This window comes from Eretmochelys imbricata, chromosome 1 (assembly GCF_965152235.1).
Source record: "Eretmochelys imbricata isolate rEreImb1 chromosome 1, rEreImb1.hap1, whole genome shotgun sequence".
NCBI classification, from domain to species: Eukaryota; Metazoa; Chordata; order Testudines; family Cheloniidae; genus Eretmochelys; species Eretmochelys imbricata.
Window position 1 is genome coordinate 321131811 of NC_135572.1, and position 18968 is coordinate 321150778.

The 18968-nt window shown below is 42.6% G+C and overlaps 1 protein-coding gene across 1 annotated transcript in view; it reads left to right on the forward strand.

Annotated features, from left to right (window-relative positions):
* PLXNB2 (plexin B2) overlaps positions 1-18968 on the forward strand; it is a 237407-nt gene that overhangs the window by 158028 nt on the left and 60411 nt on the right. Inside the window, exons 7-12 of the mRNA XM_077834580.1 lie at positions 1685-1811; positions 3515-3665; positions 12963-13077; positions 13599-13701; positions 14167-14268; positions 17650-17742. Coding sequence (XP_077690706.1) covers positions 1685-1811; positions 3515-3665; positions 12963-13077; positions 13599-13701; positions 14167-14268; positions 17650-17742 — 691 coding nt within the window. The remainder of the gene's footprint in view (positions 1-1684; positions 1812-3514; positions 3666-12962; positions 13078-13598; positions 13702-14166; positions 14269-17649; positions 17743-18968) is intronic.

The following is an 18968-nucleotide window of genomic DNA, read 5'->3' on the forward strand; positions in this document are numbered from 1 at the left end:
TCGAAGAACCTCCAGTTACAGGTAAGTAACTTCCTTTTCTATGAATGTGCTGAGCAATCTTGGAATGTCTCTTGTTTTTACGCTGCATTGATGGGGTTCGAATAGGGGGCTACAGCCTTATAACTCTGCTTCTGACTGCTAGGTTAATTAGTCCCTTGGCATGAGCTGTTGGGGTTTCATGATATGAAGTGCTTGCTGTCCGCACAAAGGGGTTATTTAATTGTGGTATGCAGATAAATTTCAGGCCTCTTGCTTCCTGTCTAAAAATTAGAACGATCACATTAAGTTACAAGCTTGATGTGAAGCAGAACACGGAGTACCCCAGCAAAGGTTATGCATTCCATGCAGGTTTGTGTAATACACTGTTGCTTTTCAGTCTGTACGTCGGTTAGCATATATATAAACCTGGGGATTCAGAATATATGAGCAAGTTCAACTTGAACTCCTCTTAGGCTTCTGGGAGCTGAAGGCTGTGTCATATATCATACAAATGGCAGTTTTCCCTAGATTTCCCTTCAGGTTTCTGATATAACCTCTGACCTCAATATTGCAAAGTATTAATGGTCTCTGTGACACATGGGCAAACATGCATTTTTGTACATTTTCTAGTATTTTATTAATTTACAAGGAAAATCTAGAACTCATTTTTAAAGTTTTTTACTTAGTTACACCACGTTATAACCCATGATCAGACACAGTACTTCACCAATTGTGTGTGTAGGTATATATGTGTGTTTACCTACACACACGCAGTTTGTATATGTACAATATTCAGAAGGTAGTGTGGCTATTAGAACTGTACACTAACCAACAGTACAATGATTGTATTGTTACTTGAATGCTGTAATTTTAATATTAATATTTCAGTAACTGTCCAGAGGCATTAATCAGGATTGGGCTCCATTGTGCTAGGCACCATACAATAGGTGTAAATGGTGTACAAGGCTGACCCAAAGTTTTGTGGGGCCTATTCAGCTAACTCCCCTCCTATAACCAGGTCTGTCACCTCTTAGAACCAATGACACCTTCCCTGTCTGCCTCCTGTCTTCCATCTGTGACAATCCCCCTGACCTGTTAGTGAGACACCACAGCCCCTGTTACCCCTGCCTCCAGTAGTAGCTAAGAAAGCGAGAAGGTGGGCCTGGAGTGGAATCTTTGACGCAAGAGTCATAGCTAATAAATTCACTTACGTTAATAGCCCTCTAACGCTGGAATCAGACAAGCCTACAGCCACAGCTCTGATGCTCTCTGAGTTTTATGGGTCAGTTGTGTGTCTGCTGCTGTTACACCAGTAAAGACCTAAATTTTCCACTTGAGCTGTAGAAATAGAAGACTGGTCAAGGAATTTAAAGTAGTATGTTAAGGCATAGATGGAATGGGTCTTATTTGGATGAACTGCAGGTAACTGGTCCATTCTCTGAGTTCTTTGTATTAAATATCTCTCTGTGGGATTGGATTGTCTAGTTTTATGGAATATAAAATGGCTTATCAGTAAATATTTGTGTTTTGCTTTATCACCCAGATGTCTTACAAGCAGCTATTGTGTTATAATTAAAAACCTCTTCTAACTGAAAGCAAAATTGTCAATACCTAATTTTTTTTGAAGAAGTCTTTTAAAACAGAGAACACTGATCTTAATCAGCTTTGTATTAGATATTTATATTGTTGTGTTTTTTTTAATCAGGTGCACAAGGAAGATAGACTGTAAAAGGGCTAATCAGCCAAACCATTGGCTGTGGAGTCCAGATGGTGTATGCATTACTATTACTAGTGCGCATCCTCAAAATATGAGCCACAAAGCCACTGGCAAGGTATGAAAAATAGACTTTTTGCCTATTGTATGCTTAAAGCACACATACAGTTGCTATAAGCAGCATATCAGAAAAATACATATCGATACATATTTGTTCGCAGTGGTAATTTGAAATTGTATTGAAAGAAGCCTACATCTACTCTTTTAGCTGCCATTTTTGCAGGCTGCAATTACAAAGAAGTGTAGTTTTTAACTTTAGCTGTATACAAAAGTGGCACATGCTGTTATGGTTGTCAAAATGCCTCTGTCTGAGTCTAGGCTACATTTGTCTGTATTATGGGGAATAGATTTTTTAAGTTGAAGTTAATTGATTAAACTTGTGTAGCTTTTGTTTATTTTTCAGTTTATAAAATGCACGTATCCAGGATGTTCTATAAGCACATGTTTGAAACGTTAAAATAATACACAACTCATTAATGTTAATTAAATGGGCCATCTCCAAGAGGGTTCCATGCCCTCTCAGTACCCACTTGCAGCTCACTGAGGCAGAAATTTGAGTCAACAGTTGAGCCTTAAACCATGCTTTGAAAGTCAACTAGTAATAGGAACACAGGAATTGTCATATTGGGTCAGACTAGTGGTCCGTCTAGTTCAGTGTCCTGTCTCTGGGAGTGGCAGATACCAGATGCCTCAGAGGAAGGTACAAAAATCTCTGCACTAAATCAGTATGACCCCAGTTAGTTAGAGGTTAGCTTTTAAGCCCTGAAGCATGAGAGTTCATATCTGTTCCAAAACCCTTGCATTTTGTTTTAGTATTTACTGTTACAACTCTGGGTATTCCTCATTATTCATATAAATATCTAATCCCTTTTTGAATCCGGCTGAAGTCTTGAAAGTCAGGCTCTGATGGACCAGTGGAAGCAAGCTGCTGAGTTGGGATCACTGATAATACCCTGTCACTATCCCCAGATAGTGAAAACTATTAGTGAAAGTGTCCTATTTGATCAGGATTGATATGGTGGAGAGCAGAGAGAGTGAGAGAAGACACTCAAACCATATTGAGCTCCATTAGATAAAAATCTACAACTTGAATTGTACCTGAAAGTGAACAGAAAGCCAGGTCTCCCTCTGGACAACAGGTTTTATGTATTCTCTGTGGGTAATACACTAAAGCAAGCAGGCAGATACATTCTGCTTGAGCTGAGACTTCCCAAGTGGTCTTTGACTCTAGCTCTATTCTAGAATGCTTTGTGATAACCCAATCAGGAGGTAAGCAAGGTGTGAGTGTCGATAGGGAGCTGACCATTTTAATAAATCCATTGCTGGAGAATAATCTAAAAGAAAATCATCTGTCTGGGAAAAAGTCACAATCAAAACCGTGAAAAGAACATGGAAATCACCATCCTCCATTTAATTTACTCTTTCCTGTGATACATCCAAGCTTTTATTGTAGTCCATCTATTCACCACAGAAAATGCTGTAATTCCTGCAGTAAGATGTCTCAGAGGGGAAAAAGAGGCTATCTAATTACTGACTGTAGTACCAGTGGCTGTGGAAAAGGGGGACAATGAGAAACTATAAAAACAGAACCAGTAACTAACACACCAATTTCCTGGAGCATCAAAATCCATAAAAGCACCCGGTCTCCATCTTAATCAGTCTCCATCTTAATCTGTCTCTGACCTTGCTCATTTTTGTTTGAGTGGTGGTTGTTTTTTGTGACATTTTTTCTAAAGTAGAATTATGCCTTTGTGTTTCCAGGTAGAACTGACTGTAAGTCCGTTGCCAGAGTTAACTGAAAGTGACATGCTTTGTTGTCAGTTTGGTGAAACAACCAATATTGCAAAGCTGAGAAATGGGACTATTATCTGTGATCCTCCCACTGCAATTCCTCCCACTCCAAAAGGTCAAGGTAAGGACACTGTGCTGCCTCCCATTTATTTTATGTGGGATGATCACTACTATTGTAATCCTCCATTATCTATCATTTGCTTATAAGTTTTTCCAAGGTCAACCCATTGGGCTGAATTTTTTTCTTTTCTTGATCTCTTCCTAGTTTCAGCAAAAACCAGTGCAGTCACTTCCATGCATGAGGTTAGTGGAAAAATAGTTTGGTCAAAGTTAAGTTTTTCCAACTATTTTTTGAACAGTTCTAGCACTTCCAGTGTTTGCAGCAGGAACTTGAAATGAGGCAGACGGGATCAGAGATGTGCCTTTTCCTGTACTCATGAAAATCTGTCTAGATTTGACTGACTTATCAGTCCCCCCTCAATTGACATTTGCACATGTGCAGTAGGGCTTGTTCAGCACTTGCTCCTAAATTTTATGAATTTCCAAAGTGTGCCTGCCTGTTTCCTTGCACCACAGACCATCCTTTCTCATTTGGCAGTTCCCTGTCTTATTCACTACACACCGTTCAAATTCTGTAACAAACTAGATAGGGGTCCTGCAGGAAAAAATAGCATGCCATGTAATTAAAGATGCTATCATAATTCTGCATCCCTGTTTGTATGCAGTTGGTTTCCGTGAGCAATCATAGTTCTTCTGGGGTTTTCTAGCTATTGAGTGCTTGACATCATAGCAATGTTCCCCTAACATATATTCTTCTTCGAGTGCTTGCTCATGTCGATTCCATTCTGGGTGTTCATGCGGCCACGTGTGCGGCCGTTGCACGTTTTTGCCTTAGCAGTACCCGTAGGGCTGGCTGTGGCACCCTCTGGAGTGCTGCACTCAAGCCGCGGTATATCAGGCACTGCCGTCCCTACGCCCTCTCAGTTCCTTCTTACCTCCCGTGGTGGTCAGTTGGAGTGTCTTTCTTGCTTAGCAAGAGCTAGCCGTTTCTCCTTTTGAACTTTTTGCCTTAGGGCCTTTGTACATAGTTTGCATATAGTAGTGTTAAGTGGTTGTTAAGTGTGTGCTTGTTAGTAGTTAGGGTCCCAGCCAGGACTTTGCCCCAGGCGGCGCATGCCCCTGTCTCCCAGGTTTGTCCTTGTCCATGTTGATAAAGTTGATGTAGTTTGACTCCAGTCAGCACATAAAGTGTTATGGGAAGCCTATCAGGAGGAGCATTGGAGTAATCAAGGCATCTAGAAATAATAGAGGCCTCTGAATTTCTCACGAACAAATCCATCTGAGAGAGCCTTCAGAACCAATATGACGATGTTCAAAAGCCTCACAGGCACCACAACAGAAGGCAATCTGTAACCACCAATGGCAATGGAATGATTGCTAGTAGAACGTGACAAAAATCCAGACACAACCATTTAGTCTTGAGAAGCTCCGCCAAGTTGAAATCATCCACACTGCTTTAGTTGTGAAAAATTCCAAAAGGACTAGGATGCATTCTAATTGGAAGGACACTGATTTGCAGATCTCATTTTAAGTTCTCTGCAGTAGGAGTTGGATACAAACCTAACTGAAATTTTCCACAAAACCAATGGTAGGTAAAGTGATCTTACAGCCAAGCTGCCATCACTCTTTCAAGAAATTATTTGAGGAAAGCACAGTTTGCAGTTGCTCAATAGCTTATGAAATAGCTTGTCACAGGAGTTTAATGATTTCTGCAAGAGGAATTGTAAAGATCCTCATTGTAGAAAGCCCCAATTTCTAAAGATACTTTTTCTATTCTTTCTTCAGTAATGATCCAGATTAGAAATACATTCATGGGGAAGTTATGTACAATGAGCCAAAGGTTCAAAGTGCTAGTTTAATATTTCAGGCATTACTGTAGTTACTGAATAACTTGTACAAGGTTGACTTGTTCTAATTCATATGAGTTTATAGAGTTTGATGTACAAGTCGTACAAGCAATTTTACAGGAAGAAATATCCATACTTTATGAAAATATTTTCTTAGAAATAACTCTTCTATCATTTTTTTCTTTTGTATTCAATTCTCATTTTCCTTATTACCTCAGTTTTCATCATTCTAGTACATTCTTAAGGCATTTCCATACTATAATACTATTCTGTAATGTTGCCTACTTGCTGTTTCTCTTTATGTATCCCATCCTATCTTTGTACCATCAGTTACTGAAAATTTAGTAAACATTAAGAACAAATAAAATTAGTTATATCATGAGTGTGAAAGTTTTAACCTTGTGATTCCAGTGAGGTGTTTGTTTTACATCTTGAACAAATAATAAAAACGTCATAGAATCATAGAATATCAGGGTTGGAAGAGACCTCAGGAGCTCATCTAGTCCAACCCTCTGCTCAACGCAGGACCAATCCCCAACTAAATCATCCCAGCCAGGGCTTTGTGAAGCCTGACCTTAAAAACTTCTAAGGAAGGAGATTCCACCACCTCCCTAGGTAACGCATTCCAGTGTTTCACCACCCTCCTAGTGAAAAAGTTTTTCCTAATATCCAAGCTAAACTGCCCCCACTGCAACTTGAGACCATTACTCCTTGTTCTGTCATCTGCTACCACTGAGAACAGTCTAGATCCATCCTCTTTGGAACCTCCTTTCAGGTAGTTGAAAGCAGCTATCAAATCCCCCCTCATTCTTCTCTTCCACAGAATAAACAATCCCAGTTCCCTCAGCCTCTCCTCCATAAGTCATGTGTTCCAGTCCCCTAATCATTTTTCAGAGTAGCAGCCGTGTTAGTCTATATTTGCAAAAAGAAAAGGAGTACTAGTGGCACCTTAGAGACTAACCAGTTTATTTGAACGTAAGCATTCGTGAGCTACAGCTCACTTCATCGGATGCATTCAGTGGAAAATACAGTGAGGAGATTTATATACACACACAACATGAAAAAATGGGGGTTATCATACACATTGTAAGAAGAGTGATCACTTAAGATAAGCTTTTACCAGCAGGAGAGCAGCGGGGGGGGGGGGGGGGGGGAGGGGAGGAGAAAACCTTTTGTAGTGATAATCAAGGTGGGCCATTACCAGCAGTTAACAGGAACGTATGAGGAGCGGTGGGGGGGCGGGGGAGGAATAAACATGGGGAAATAGTTTTACTTTGTGTAATGGCACATCCACTCCCAGTCTCTATTCAAGCCTAAGTTAATTGTATCCAGTTTGCAAATTAATTCCAATTCAGCAGTCTCTCGTTGGAGTCTGTTTTTGAAGTCTTTTTGTTGTAATATTGCGACCTTTAGGTCTGAAATCAAGTGACCAGAGAGATTGAAGTGTTCTCCAACTGGTTTATGAATTTTATAATTCTTGACAACTGATTTGTGTCCATTTATTCTTTTACGTAGATACTATCCAGTTTGACCAATGCACATGGCAGAGGGGCATTGCTGGCACATGATGGCATATATCACGTTGGTAGATGTGCAGGTGAGCGAGCCTCTGATAGTGTGGCTGACGTGATTAGGCCCTATATTGGTGTCCCCTGAATAGATATGTGGACACAGTTGGCAACGGGCTTTGTTGCAAGGAGAGGTTCCTGGGTTAGTGGTTCTGTTGTGTGGTTGCTGGTGAGTATTTGCATCAGGATGGGGGGCTGTCTGTAGGCAAGGACTACAAGATTTGTGAGAGTGATGGGTCGTCCTTCAGGATAGGTTGTAGATCCTTGATGATGCATTGGAGAGTTTTAGTTGGGGGCTGAAGGTAATGGCTAGTGGCGTTCTGTTATTTTCTTTGTTGGGCCTGTCCTGTAGTAGGTGACTTCTGGGTACTCTTCTGGCTCTGTCAATTTGTTTCTTCACTTCAGCAGGTGGGTATTGTAGTTGTAAGAACGCTTGATAGAGATCTTGTAGGTGTTTGTCTCTGTCTGAGGGGTTGGAGAAATGTGGTTGTATCGTAGAGCTTGACTGTAGACGATAGATCGTGTGGTGTCGTCTGGGTGAAAGCTGGAGGCATGTAGGTAGGAATAGTGGTCAGTAGGTTTCCGGTATAGGGTGGTGTTTATGTGACCATCGCTTATTAGCACCGTAGTGTCCAGGAAGTGGATCTCTTGTGTGGACTGGTCCAGGCTGAGGTTGATGGTGGGATGGGAATTGTTGAAATCGTGGTGGAATTCCTCAAGGGCTTCTTTTCCATGGGTCCAGATGATGAAGATGTCATCAATGTAGCGCAAGTAGAGGAGGGGCACTAGGGGACGAGAGCTGAGGAAGCGTTGTTCTAAGTCAGCCATAAAAATGTTGGCATACTGTGGGATCATGCGGGTACCCATAGCAGTGCTGCTGACTTGAAGGTATACATTGTCCCCAAATGTGAAATAGTTATGGGTGAGGACAAAGTCCAGCCACCAGGTTTGCCGTGACATTATCGGGGATACTGTTCCTGACGGCTTGTAGTCCATCTTTGTGTGGAATGTTGGTGTAGAGGGCTTCTACATCCATAGTGTCTAGGATGGTGTTTTCCGGAAGATCACTGATGGATTGTAGTTTCCTCAGGAAGTCAGTGGTGTCTCGAAGATAGCTGGGAGTGCTGGTAGCGTAGGGCCTGAGGAGGGAGTCTACATAGCCAGACAATCCTGCTGTCAGGGTGCCAATGCCTGAGATGATGGGCGTCCAGGATTTCCAGGTTTATGGATCTTGGGTAGCAGATAGAATGCCCCAGGTAGGAGTTCCAGGGGTGTGTCTGTGCAGATTTGTTCTTGTGCTTTTTCAGGGAGTTTCTTGAGCAAATGGTGTAGTTTCTTTTGGTAACCCTCAGTGGGATCAGAGGGTAATGGCTTGTAGAAAGTGTCCACGTATCTATTCAGGGGACAGCATCACAGGGCCTAATCACATCAGCCACACTATCAGAGGCTCATTCACCTGCACATCTACCAATGTGATATATGCCATCATGTGCCAGCAATGCCCCTCTGCCATGTACATTGGTCAAACTGGACAGTCTGTACGTAAAAGAATAAATGGACACAAATCAGACGTCAAGAATTATAACATTCATAAACCAGTTGGAGAACACTTCAATCTCTCTGGTCACTCGATTACAGACCGAAAGGTCGCAATATTACAACAAAAAGACTTCAAAAACAGACTCCAACAAGAGACTGCTGAATTGGAATTAATTTGCAAACTGGATACAATTAACTTAGGCTTGAATAGAGACTGGGAGTGGATGTGTCATTACACAAAGTAAAACTATTCCCTCCCCCCCACGCCGAGATGTTCCTGTTAACTGCTGGCAACGGCCCACCTTGATTATCATTACAAAAGGTTTTCTTCCGCCCCCCCCCCCACCGCTCTCCTGCTGGTAATAGCTCATCTTAAGTGATCACTCTCCTTACAATGTGTATGATAACACCCATTTTTTCATGTTCTGTGTGTATATAAATGTCCTCACTGTATTTTCCACTGAATGCATCCGATGAAGTGAGCTGTAGCTCACAAAAGCTTATGCTCAAATAAATTGGTTAATCATTTTTGTTGCCCTCCGCTGGACTCTTTCCAATTTTTCCACATCCTTCTTGTAGTGTGGGGCCCAAAACTGGACACAGTACTCCAGGTGAGGCCTCACCAATGTCGAATAGAGGGGAACGATCACGTCCCTCGATCTGCTGGCAATGCCCCTACTTATACAGCCCAAAATGCCACTGGCCTTCTTGGCAACAACGGCACACTGTTGACTCATGTCCAGCTTCTCGTCCACTGTAACCCCTAGGTTACAGGTCTCCTTTTCTGCAGAACTGCTGCCTAGCCATTCGGTCCCTAGTCTGTAGCAGTGCATGGGATTCTTCCGTTCTAAGTGCAGGACTCTGCACTTGTCCTTATTGAACCTCATCAGATTTCTTTTGGCCCAATCCTCTAATTTGTCAAGGACCCTCTGTATCCTATCCCTACCCTCCAGCGTATCTACCTCTCCTCCCAGTATAGTGTCACCTGCAAACTTGCTGAGGGTGCAATCCACACCATCCTCTAGATCATTAATGAAGATATGGAACAAAACCGGCCCGAGGACTGACGCTTGGGGCACTCCACTTGATACCAGCTGCCAACTAGACGTGGAGCCATTGATCACTACCCGTTGAGCCCGACAATCTAGCCAGCTTTCTATCTACCTTGTAGTCCATTCATCCAGCCCATACTTCTTTAACTTGCTGACAAGAATACTGTGGGAGACCGTGTCAAAAGCTTTGCTAAAGTCAAGGAACAACACGTACAATGCTTTCCCCTCATCCACAGAGCCAGTTATCTTGTCATAGAAGGCAATTAGATTAGTCAGGCATGACTTGCCCTTGGTGAATCCATGCTGACTGTTCCTGATCACTTTCCTCTCCTCTAAGTGCTTCAGAATTGATTTCTTGAGGACTTGCTCCATGATTTTTCCAGGGACTGAGGTGAGGCTGACTGGCCTATAGTTCCCAGGATCCTCCTCCTTCCCTTTTTTAAAGATGGGCACTACATTAGACTTTTTCCAGCCATCCGGGACCTCCCCCGATCGCCATGAGTTTTCAAAGATAATGGCCAATGGCTCTGCAATCACATCCGCCAACTCCTTTAGCACTCTCGGTTGCAGCGCATCCAGCCCCATGGACTTGTGCTTGTCCAGCTTTTCTAAATAGTCCCAAACCACTTCTTTCTCCACAGAGGGCTGGTCACCTCCTCCCCATGCTGTGCTGCCCAGTGCAGTAGTCTGGGAGCTGAACTTGTTCGTGAAGACAGAGGCAAAAAAATGCATTGAGTACATTAGCTTTTTCCACATCCTCTGTCACTAGGTTGCCTCCCTCATTCAGTCAGGGGCCCACACTTTCCTTGACTTTCTTCTTGTTGCTAATATACCTGAAGAAACCCTTCTTGTTACTCTTAACATCTCTTGCTAGTTGCAACTCCAGGTGTGATTTGGCCTTCCTGATTTCACTCCTGAATGCCTGAGCAATATTTTTATACTCTTCCCTGGTCATTTGTCCAATCTTCCACTTCTTGTAAGCTTCTTTTTTGTGTTTAAGATCAACAAGGATTTCACTGTTAAGCCAAGCTGGTTGCCTGCCATATTTACTATTCTTTCTACACATCGGGATGGTTTGTCCCTGTACCCTCAATAAGGATTCTTTAAAATACAGCCAGCTCTCCTGGACTCTTCTCCCCCTCATGTTATTCTCCCAGGGGATCCTGTCCATCAGTTCCCTGAGGGAGTCAAAGTCTGCTTTTCTGAAGTCCAGGGTCCATATTCTGCTGCTCTCCTTTCTTCCTTGTGTCAGGATCCTGAACTCGACCATCTCATGGTCACTACCTCCCAGATTCCCATCCACTTTTGCTTCCCCTACTAATTCTTCCCGGTTTGTGAGCAGCAGGTCAAGAAAAGCTCTGCCCCTCGTTGGTTCCTCCATCACGTGCACCAGGAAATTGTCCCCTACATTTTCCAAAAACTTCCTGGATTGTCTGTGTACCGCTGTATTGCTCTCCCAGCAGATATCAGGGTGATTGAAGTCTCCCATGAGAACCAGGGCCTGTGATCTAGTAACTTCCATTAGTTGCCGGAAGAAAGCCTCGTCCACCTCATCCCCCTGGTCCGGTGGTCTATAGCAGACTCCCACCACGACATCACCCTTGTTGCTCACACTTCTAAACTTAATCCAGAGACTCTCAGGTTTTTCTGCAGTGTCATACCAGAGCTGTGAGCAGCCATACTGCTCTCTTACATACAATGCAACTCCCCCACCTTTTCTACTCTGCCTGTCCTTCCTGAATAGTTTATATCCATCCATGACAGTACTCCAGTCATGTGAGTTATCCCACCAAGTCTCTGTTATTCCAATCACATCATAATTCCTTGACTGTGCCAGGACTTCCAGTTCTCTCTGCTTGTTTCCCAGGCTTCTTGCATTTGTGTATAGGCACTTGAGATAACTTGCTGTTTGTCCTGCTTTCTTAGTATGAGGCAGGAGCCCTTCCCTCTCGCGCTCTCCTGCTCGTGCTACCTCCCGATATCCCACTTCCCCACTTACCTCAGGGCTTTGGTCTCCTTCCCCCGGTGAACCTAGTTTAGAGCCCTCCTCACTAGGTTAGCCAGCCTGCTTGTGAAGATGCGCTTCCCTCTCTTCGTTAGGTGGAGCCCGTCTCTGCCTAGCACTCCTCCTTCTTGGAACATCATCCCATGGTCAAAGAATCCAAAGCCTTCTCTCCGACACCACCTGCATAGTCATTCGTTGACTTCCACGATTCGACAGTCTCTCCCCAGGCCTTTTCCTTCCACGGGGAAGATGGATGAGAACACCACTTGCGCCTCAAACTCCTTTATCCTTCTTCCCAGAGCCACGTAGTCTGCAGTGATCCGCTCAAGGTCATTCTTGGCAGTATCATTGGTGTCCATGTGGAGAAGCAGGAAGGGGTAGCGATCCGAGGGTTTGATGAGTCTCAGCAGTCTCTCCGTCACATCGTGACTCCTAGCTCCTGGCAAGCAGCAGACTTCTCGGTTTTCCCGGTCAGGGCGGCAGATAGATGACTCAGTCCCCCTGAGGAGAAAGTCCCCGACCACCACCACCCGCCTCCTTCTCTTGGGAGCAGTGGTCATGGAACCCCCATCCCTGGGACAGTGCATCTCATGCCTTCCAGTTGGTGGAGTCTCCTTCTGTTCCCTTCCCTCAGATGTATCATCTGGTCCACTCTCCGTATTAGTACCTGTGGAGAGAACATGAAAACAGTTGCTTACCTATATCTGCGTTGCTGGTACATGGACGCTCCCCTTTCTTCTTCTGGAGGTCACATGCTGCCAAATTTCTTCACCATCCTCCTGTCCCCACTGCACCGCCTGCTCTGAATTTTCAGAACATTGTGTCTGTAGAAGCATATCCTGACGTCTATCCAGGAAATCTTCAGTTTCTCTTATGCGGTGCAGGTTCGATACTTGTTTCTCCAGACCGTGAACCTTCTCTTCCAATATGGAGACCAGCTTGCACTTTGTACAGACAAAGTGGCTTCTGTCCTGTGGAAGAAAGACAAACATGGCACATCCTGTTCAGGTCACAACAGCTGAACACTCCCCATCCATATTACCTTCCTTCTACGAGCTTCCTCAGGAGTTGTAGTGACAATTCAGAGAAGCCAGCAAGATGTAAGCCTCAGTGGGGTCTCCCCAGGCGAATTCCCAGGCGAACTCCCTCTGTTAGCCTCTCTGCTGTTCACCACTCAGCTGGTTCGCAGCTGACTGGCTTTTTATAACAGTCAGGCCCACTCAAGGCTCACCTGGAACAAAGCACTCCCAATTCACACTTTTCAAACAACCAGTCAAGCACACGGTCATTGCACCGTTCTACACAAGAGCTAAAGTATTCAACAACTTATTTACTTTTTTTTGACAGATCACGTTTCAGTTTCACTAACATTAACCTTCGGAGAGGAAAAGATGTTTTTTGCATCAGCTACATATCCTTTCTATGACTGTGAAGAAGCAATGAATCTTTCTGCAAATTTGCCGTGAGTATTTTATCTTCTTAACTTAAGTTGTTGCATCATGCTGTATGTGTTCAGGTAACTGAACTGTTTAGTTAAGACAGCTGAATCCTTCTATAGCAGATCCTCTGGCACAGTCAGCATTCCCTGATAAGTCCTGTTGGCATCCAACTTGCAGACTCAAACTGTAGAATCAGACATCTAAATTATCTGATTTGCAAGCACAAACTTGACCTACCTGGGAGTCCAGGGCTTTCAGACCTCACAGATTCAGGCCCAAAGTTCCTGTGATCCATGTTGTGGCTTTTTCATGCATGCTGCTGTTCAGGAGAGGCAAGTTACCAGACTAGGTTCTTTAATTATTCTCACTATGAAATTGTGAACTCAGCATAGTAAGGATTTTGTAGCAAATTGCTCTACTTTCTATGACTAAAAATGGAGTTTGTTGGGTTTTGGTTTTTTTTACAATGAAATTTGAATGTTTAGGACCAAAAAAAAACAAAAAAACATGGGTCTTGTTATGACCCATCACGTTATATTTGTAGATGTTATTCCTGTGCAAGCAGTAGATGGAATTGCCGGTGGGACTGGAAGAATCATATCTGTGAAGACTCATCTTTGGAAAAGGATGTGATCAAACAAAATATGGTAAAAATTTAAAATTAGAATAAACAGGTTTTATTTGAACACTTTTTCATATTTTCTTTAGCATTGCTACCAGATCAGTTGGTTGGACTTGGGTATTAAATAAAAATCATGATTCTAAAGTTAACTTCAGAAATACAATTTTTTTGTGACTTTAAGTGGGGTTGGGAATGTAGAGGTGTGATTAGGGAGGGGAAGCAAGATAGAATAATTTCTTAGGGGATATTTTTGTTCATTTTACTGTTTTGCTTTAATGGGAAGAATAAGATTTCAGGGCTTGGAAAGATAATCATCTACAGCTTTGGCATATGCTGTAGTCATTTTTAGTGTGTCTAATTTGAAAGGGTGTAATCAAATCTGTCACTTTATTTTAAGCATGGAGTTCTTCAGAACAAGAATGCCTTTGTCAAAAGGCTGTTGAAATTTGTTGTGATGGAAGATTTTTATTTTAAATGTTTATCTCCCTAGGAGGAAAAATGCCCACAGTTTCTAAATCCCAACCCTCCAATAATACCAATGGAGTTCCCAACAATAGTTCATTTTGAAGGAAAGAATCTAGAGAATTATCAGGTAAATGAATTAATTCCAAGTAGTCATTTGACCTATAGTTTAATTTCAGCGCTCATCCTAAATTCCTAAGACGTTAGTATATGTTTCCTCTGGGTAATGTTACTGCTTTCAAACCCCTCCCATTTAAAATGTATGTGTAACTATTAATTATTGTAGGCTGCCCATAAATGAGTAACCCATGCACTGCCAGGATACATTTTTTTTCTCTGTACTGGCTTTCAGAAATCAAAGGTGAAATAGAAATGAAGCTGAATGAAGGAGAAACTTTATTTACTAAAAGTTCAGTTGCTAAATAGGGACCATATTCTACAGTGATCTTGGCGTAAACCTCCCATTGACGTCAGGATGGATCAAGGGTAGTGTTGGTCCTAGTTTTGTAGATGTGACCCATAGATCATAATTTGGCCACTTGTGCAGAATGAGTTTGATACCCCTGCCAAATGAGTTTGATGGGGGTACCTGGAATGATGAAAATTTCAGAGCTGGGGACCTGGCAGCTACCAGAATTTTTTTAACGTTTTTCTTGTTGGTTAGTCCCCCAGTGGATATCCATTATGTTTCTCCTGGATTGCCTATTTGAGGTGTCTTTGCAATGACAAATGACAGGTCCCTCAAGGGTGAAGGAAGTTTTCCTTTGTTTGTGGTATTTTGAGGTGCCAACCATTATAGTGAGCTTTAATATCTCCATCAAAAATAAGAATGGAAGAGAGGTGCATTCAGAAGAGAGATGAAGATTTGGGATCTCTAGTTCTTATGGCTGATGCCTGTTTATCTCCCAGTGAATGAGGAGAGAGGATACTTTTGAAAATGCTGTTCATAATTCTTGTAATAGGCTGGGGATGGATGAATCACACACCATAAGATTTTTATTTTGGATTCTTATCTGTACCAAACAAGTTCTTGACCTGGGGACAAATGCTCCTCACTAAATGGAGCTCCTGGTGGAAGCATTTGTTGAAGAGCAAACAATGGATCTTTAGGTTGCTTTAAATAGGGGAAACTGCTGTTTTTCTGTCTCTCCCTTTGAAAAAATTCAGTAGGATGTTAAAGTAAATCCAAGCTATTACAGTACCTCAGGGGAAAACTGCTACCAGAACAAGCAGTTGAGACAGGTGCTGAATTGGGAATTGGATGCTGGTCAGTTGTTTTACTTTTAAATTCTAAGAGAAAATTTAATCTGAGTACTCAAAAGCCAGGCAGGTTTTCACAATGTGAAGAACTGAAGGCTCCACATTAAAGGTGTGCTAGATAGCCCTCATATACAGTTCAGTTTGTTTTTCCACCATGGAATCTTGGATACAAGATTCTCCTGTCTGGATGTGCCATCCTCTTCTGTAAACATTCATATGTAAACCACTGGTCAGTGTGTGTTGTCCTATATGCTCAACTCACAGAGGATTCAAGTCTCTGATAGTCCTCAGTTAGGCAGCTTGGTTGTTTACCTCAAACTGTAGAGATGCATTTTAGTTCTGGAGGTGCCTAGTTCAGTCGTTGGTGTCAACCAAGATAGCAGTCATCACGTATATGTAAACATACACCATTTCCTGGGTTGTTCTGTCAGGAATGTGAGAGGCTGAAATACAGCTTCAGCAACATAATTTGAAGATTATTGAAAAAAATTATTGTGTTATTGTAGTATAAAGTGGAGATGAGTAAGGAAAGTGTCAGGCAATATTCCTTTAGAAAGAAGATCTCTGATGAAATTTAGCAATTGGATGAGTATAAAAACCTTGTACAACTTGGAGTAAGGCAATCCTTTGTGTGTCTTGGGGTTGGGTGAATGGTGTCTGAGGTGAAAGGGTGGTTTTTAGAGCTAGTCAGGAAGTTATTTTTGCTTTCCTCAAAATTTCCTGTAGTGAAATATTTGAGGAAATATTTTAAGGTAGAATATTCTTTAGCAGCTTCTGGTGGGGTTTGTTTTTGTTTTTTGTTAAAAAATACAGTCAGTGGAAAGCAGACACTTCAATGAAAATTCATTTTGTCAAAAATCCAATTTTCCATTAAAAAAAAAAAAACAATTTTAACAGAAAACTTTAGACCACCCTAGAGGCCTTGTCTTCATGGCTTTGATGTTTAAATGCATTGGTCAGGGAGCCTTGTTTTTAGTTTCTGTAAATAAATCTTGTTCGCTATATTGAAGACATTTTGATCTATTCAGCAGTGAAGTCCTGGGACATTCTCCTGCCACTGCCTTTATTTATTTATTTAAAGCTTCAGGAGAAGCCTTTTTGGAGCTTGGTAGCCCATTTTCCCCCCTTGGTAGCCCATAAGATCTTGTTATGTGTAGGAAAAGGTCCTTCTCCCCTAATAATATTACAATGCTCTTGGGATTTGCAGTGGAGGGCATTGCCTCCTGTGTCTGTCCTCACACCCAGCCCTTCCATGAATCTTCTGGTGGATGAAAGACTGTCCTCTCCGGCTCTCCCCATTTTTGTCATGGATAAAGGACAACAGGAAGAGAAAACCATTGCTGCTTCTTGCTACTGCTATTAGTTACATAAGCCTTGTGACCCCCAATGCTAGCTATGACTACTGCTTTTGAGCCACAGCTACATATAAAACAAATTTGGGCATCTCTTAGGCCTCAAATTATTTGGATGGCAGCAGCCGGAGAAGGTGATTTACCTACCCTTGCAACAGGACTGGAGAGTTGAGTAACCAAAAAATTGTATAAAAACATTGGAAAGCATCCATCTTGTCATGCTTTTGAGCAGGGGGTTGGACTAGATGACCTCCTGAGGTCCCTTCCAACCCTGATATTCTATGTACCACTGGGAGCAGAACCTCCCAGTGCATCATGAAGATCCTGATTTAAAGGAGGAGCAGGCCATTGAATAAGGTCTCAAAGTCCTCCAAAAGCATCAGAAGTGAGGGAGGACCGCTCCCTGCTGAGGCAAAGGGAGTAGTGAAACTTTCTGGTTTCACACAAAGCTAGCAAAGGCTGGCTCCAGCTTCACTTGGAATTCTCGGGTCGGGTTCATGTAGTCCCATGGTCACTGTGCAGACAGAACCTGCCTGCTTTGGTTAATAAAACTCCCATGAGCCTAGAGAATGGGATTCACACAGCTCTGTTGACAACACAGCTGATGTGGGAAGGCATACGCTGGATAACTTTGAATTTTGTTCTTACTTGCTGAAAATGAGTGCTAGACACTCTCGTAGCTTTTAGTTGTGCCTCTCTAAAGCTTGGCCTTTAAATGGAGCAAGTAACAGATGATGTTGACACTATCTTTAGCTTTTGTTTTCACATGATGATTTAATTGGTTAGCTTTCTACATCTGATCTTGTCCCTGTCAGTGCTGAGCAGCATATTGCTTATTTACTTTTTATTAAGCTCAGTGGTACTGTAAAAATTCTAAGCTGACCATTTCTCTTGTATAGGGAAGATCTTTTAAGATTGGAAATGACCAGTTTGAATTTGAGGCTCCTGTTGACAAATCAAATGATGGAAATTTCTCATTCAAAACCAAAGAGGTAAATATTAAAAAAAATTGTTTGTTTAAAAAAGATATAAAATGTTTTGTCCTGTTGTAATACAGAGTATGTGCACGTGGCTGGCCCTCAAAGGAGATAAACCCTAATTACAGACCTGTAATGAAGGTTCTTCTCCTTCGCCCAAAGGCAAAAGCCTACAACTTTTGGAATTGTAGTTCCTGAATTCCCTAGTCTTTTTTTCTTCCTGTTAGCTGTGATTTCAGCATGTATGCAGCTCATGCATTCATTAAACTGTGCCTATGGAAACTCTGGGCCATATGATTTTGATTCAGCTTGGTCAGCCTGATCGAATATTGGACTTAGAGACAGGGCTCCTGAATTCTTCCCTGCCACTGACTCATTGACCTTCCTGTGATTTAGTTTCTCGGTCTGTAAAAATTTCACCGTTCACTGGAATTAAGTGCACTCAGTCTCTGGGTGCCTTTTCAGAAAAGAGAAAATGTATGCAAAGTTCTATTATTCTGTTTACCAAGTTATAAATTAGACTTATAGACTTTATCCTGCTCAGGAAAACGCCTGAGTAAATAAGCTGAAGGCCTACTAGCTCACCTCACAAGATTCTTTTTTTCTTTTGAGGATTGATTAATGTCTATGCAGCTGTTACACTGATTTATATGATAAGTGTTTTCTTCTTCGTCTCCCCCACTTTTGAGGCCTCATATTATGACCATCTTCTTTTAAATACAAGAAGTATGATTTGTTTCAGAGCCTCTGAATGCTAGTCCTTATTTAGCCAGAGTGTGTATAGTTAGGAAGAGGGAGGGTGCTACACTGTTGAAGAAATATCAGACCTTTCCTTAGCACATTGAGTGATTATGCTATATTGTCAGGAATAATACATCCTGCTGGCTTGGGAAGGAAGAGTTTAACACAGGGGTGGGCAAACTTTTTGGCCCAAGAGCCACATCAGGGTTGCAAAACTATATGGAAGGCCGGGTAGGGAAGGCTGTGCTTCCCCAAACAGTCTGGCCCCCACCCCCATCCACCTCTCCCACTTCCTGCCCCCTGACTGCCCCCCTCAGAACTCCCGACCCATCCAACCTCCCCACACACACACACTCTTTGTCCCCGACCACCCCCGTCTGGGACCCCCTGCCCCTAACCACCCCCTATCCGACCTCCCCTTCTCCCTGTGCCCTGACTGCCCTAACACCCATCCACCCCCTTGCCTCCTGACAGGCCCCTGGAATTCCCACACCTATCCA